General features: G+C 34.7%; 1 protein-coding gene across 1 annotated transcript; it reads left to right on the forward strand.

Annotated features, from left to right (window-relative positions):
* The first annotated feature begins 872 nt into the window (after nucleotides 1-872).
* Nucleotides 873-3064, forward strand: LOC132623744 (trans-resveratrol di-O-methyltransferase-like). The gene is made up of 2 exons (XM_060338546.1): nucleotides 873-2099; nucleotides 2526-3064. Exons 1-2 carry the CDS (start codon nucleotides 1335-1337, stop codon nucleotides 2832-2834), a joined length of 1074 nt encoding a protein of 357 aa, XP_060194529.1. The 5' UTR covers nucleotides 873-1334; the 3' UTR covers nucleotides 2835-3064.
* The last annotated feature ends 562 nt before the right edge of the window (nucleotides 3065-3626 follow it).

Below are 3626 nucleotides of genomic sequence, written 5' to 3' on the forward strand. Positions count from 1 at the left end.
TTTGGTTCATGGGAGTATTCATATCTTTGCAGTTTTCCATATCGAATTTCTTGAGAATTTCCTTTGCGTATTTTTCTGGCAAATGCAAAACTCTATCTTTTCCTTGTGTAATCTCCATTCCAAGGAAATAAGTCATCAGACCAAGATCATACAAGAAGGAGGAGATATTTCAGTCCCGTAACTAAGCAACACATATATTGCACATCAAACAAATCTGTCATTTGTAACCATTGGGCTTAGGCTATGTTTCTACGTGAATTATTTTTGGCCATAGTTTAAAAAGTATATCCCAGTAATAAGGTATACACGTGCAACACACGTGATCGAAAACTAGTAATTCTATAAATACTTATTGTACCATAAAAAAATGTATGTTCAAGCTTGAAGAACTATGTTAAGAAACATGAATTGTGAAAAAGTATAAGAAATACTTACAAATTATATTATGATAAATATTTATAAAATTTGTATAAATATAATGTCAGGTTGATTTGATTTCGATTTAACTGTTTTTAGTTAAAATCAAACTAAACCAGTTATGATCATTTTTTTTAATATCAAATCAAACCAAACCATTAATCGGTTCTTTTTCTGGATTTGATCTGGTTTATGGTTTGGTAGGATTTGTGGTTTCCTTTTAACACCCCTACCTGGGAAGTGTGGTATAACACCTAGAAAAAGACAGTACACCTGATGAATCATTCACGTGAATCGTTATGTCCACTATAAATGTAATAAATAAAAGAATTGGCTAATGGCTACCGAAACTAAACTCGTGTCAAAGACTATACTGTGTGGGACCCAATCAAATAAAAGAAAATAAAAATGACCAAAGCTGGACACAAGTCTTGACTTGCAATTTGCAATCGCAGCAATGCAAGTTGTAGAAACCCAATAATTTTGATTGGGCCAAAGTTTGGAAAGTTATCCTATAAATAGGAGTCCGTTTCTAGCATTCAAATACACCAACAAAGAGAGTAATACAGAGAGGGTTTGAGAGAAGTTCACAGTTGTAGAAAATAGTCTGTGATGGAAAATAAAGTGTGTGAGTGGATGTTATAGTGAGGTGTTTCGTTATTTTTTTTTGGGTGTGGTGTAGTCTTACCAAGTTGTAATGTTTTTCACTATAGTGGTATTATATTGCTTCTCTTGTGTATTGTACTTTATCCTCGTTAAAAGATTATTCTCTTGTTCTTGCTATTTAATGTGGATATTATTCTGCGTGGGATTATTATTTTCCCAACAGTCTCTCCTACAAGTGAATCTTCCTTGATTTTTCTTTGTATATCAAGACTACATATTTAAGAAGAAAAAGAGCAGGGCAACTCTGATCAATGGAGGCCAATGATGTTCCAACAGCCAGTGAAATGTTCCGAGCTCAAGCTCATATCTACAAGCATGCCTTCAGTTTTGCGAATTCCATGGTTCTTGGTTGTGCAATTCAATTAGGCATACCAGATGTAATTAATAATCATAAGCAACCAATGACTCTGTCTGAGTTGGTCTCGGAGCTGAAACTTCCTGCTACAAAATCAAATGGAATTCATCGATTGATGCGCCTATTGATATATTCTGGCTTCTTCGCTACTATTAAAAAGCTTGATGAAAATGAAGAAGGGTATGTTCTTACAGCTTCTTCTAAGCTGCTTTTGAAGAGTGAAATCCCAAATTTGTCACCTTTGGTTAGAGCAATGGTTGATCCTGTTATGGTGAATCCATGGCACTCTTTGGGGGATTGGTTTCTTGGAAATGAAACCAACCCATTTGAAGCAGTACATGGTGCACCCATGTGGGAATTATGTGACCAAAATCAAAGATTCAACGAAGTTTTCAATGAGGGAATGGCTAGTGATTCCCAAATGATGCGTTTGGTTGTAAAGGACTGCAAACAAGTTTTTGAAGAGGTAGATTCCTTGGTTGATGTTGGAGGTGGCACTGGTGTTATTGCTAAGACTATTTTGGCTGCGTTCCCTCGTTTAAAATGCACTGTGTTAGACCTCCCTCGCGTTGTTGCTAACATGCCAGAGACAGAAAATATGAAGTATGTGGGAGGTGACATGTTTCAGTCAATTCCCTCTGCTGATGCCATTTTGTTTAGGGTAAGAATTCTTTTTTTTCTTTTCAATTTGACATAATTTACATTTGATATCTAAGTCTGTAAATAGCAATCCTGGGTGGGTTATCGCTCGTAGGAATGAAATAATGCTGATTCATATTACACACGACAAAGAATCCGTTTTTATTCTCATCATAACTTGGTGTTCGCGAATCCCTATGCAACTTCCTGGACGTTCATACTTTGTTTTGCAGTCTTTCAACTACCATATATTTTCTATAACAAAGGCTATAGGCAATTGGTTATGATATTTACGAAGGGTCTGTTCAATTCAGTTACTCTACTTTACTTTCTCTTTGCAAACAAGAAGGGGAAAAAATAGGCAATTCAAATCTCTATTCTTCTGGTTATGTCGTCAGTTTTGTTGGTAATTTGGTCCTATGATTGAGAAGATATTAATTCATTGCAGCATGTTATGCATAATTGGAGTGATGAGGATTGTGTGAAGATGCTAAAAAGAAGCAGAGAAGTTATCAGGGATAAAGAGGATGGAAGTAAAGGGAAGGTTCTTATCATTGACATAGTATTGAATAGAAATGAAGAAGAAGCAGACATAACAGAAGTGAAGCTCATTTCTGATGTACTGATGATGGTGCTTCTCAATGGAAGGGAGAGAACTGAGAAAGAATGGGAAAAGTTATTCCTTGATGGTGGCTTCATGAGCTACAAAATTACTTTTGTCTTTGGCATATGGTCCCTCATTGAAGTTTTCCCTTAAAATAATATGTTCCTTAGTTTGTATGTTTTTTTCATTGAGTTTAAGTTCTAAGTACTGAATGTGTGAACGTATTCATTCAATCAAGTTATATTAAGATAATTACATGTAAGTTTTTATTATAGAAGACGTATTACAGGTTGTTCTTCTGCATAAAGAAGTCCATGGACGATTAGAATTGTGGATTATTTTTTTTCTTACTCTGTTAATTTAATAATTACTTCTAGTTGTTGTACGTGTTTTATGTTTTCTTCTATGCTACCCCATACTTCTTTCACCTTCTTTTTGTTCAAGATTTCTAACTTACAGTGACATGGATCAATTGCAAACCTTGGTCCCCTAAAGAAGGAAGGATAAAATGTTTGTTTTATGGATAGAACTAACAAGTTTTTATCGATAAAATTAAGGAAAAATAATTTGGTGTAGCTTCTTCTAAGAGGTAATTATTGATAATAATTACTTTTTACAACAATTACATTTCGTAGCTATATTTTCATTTCGTAGCTACATGATACATCAAGCAGCCCTGGCTGAAGTGGTTATTAGGAGTGAGCTCTGCCCCTGCCCGCGCAGCTTCGAACCCAGCCGACCACATTATATTTCTTACATATTTTTCACAGCTTCTTCTCCTTTGTATAAGTGTATTTGAGTGTATTTTGTCATATGTATCTCATATGTCTTGTATCTCATATGTATTTGGCTTCTTATCTTGTATCTGAATGTATTTTTGCTTCTTGTCTTGTATCTGAATATATTTGGCATCATATGTATTTTGAATGTACACAGTGTATTTTG

The sequence above is a fragment of the Lycium barbarum genome, chromosome 12 (assembly GCF_019175385.1).
Source record: "Lycium barbarum isolate Lr01 chromosome 12, ASM1917538v2, whole genome shotgun sequence".
NCBI lineage: Eukaryota > Viridiplantae > Streptophyta > Magnoliopsida > Solanales > Solanaceae > Lycium > Lycium barbarum.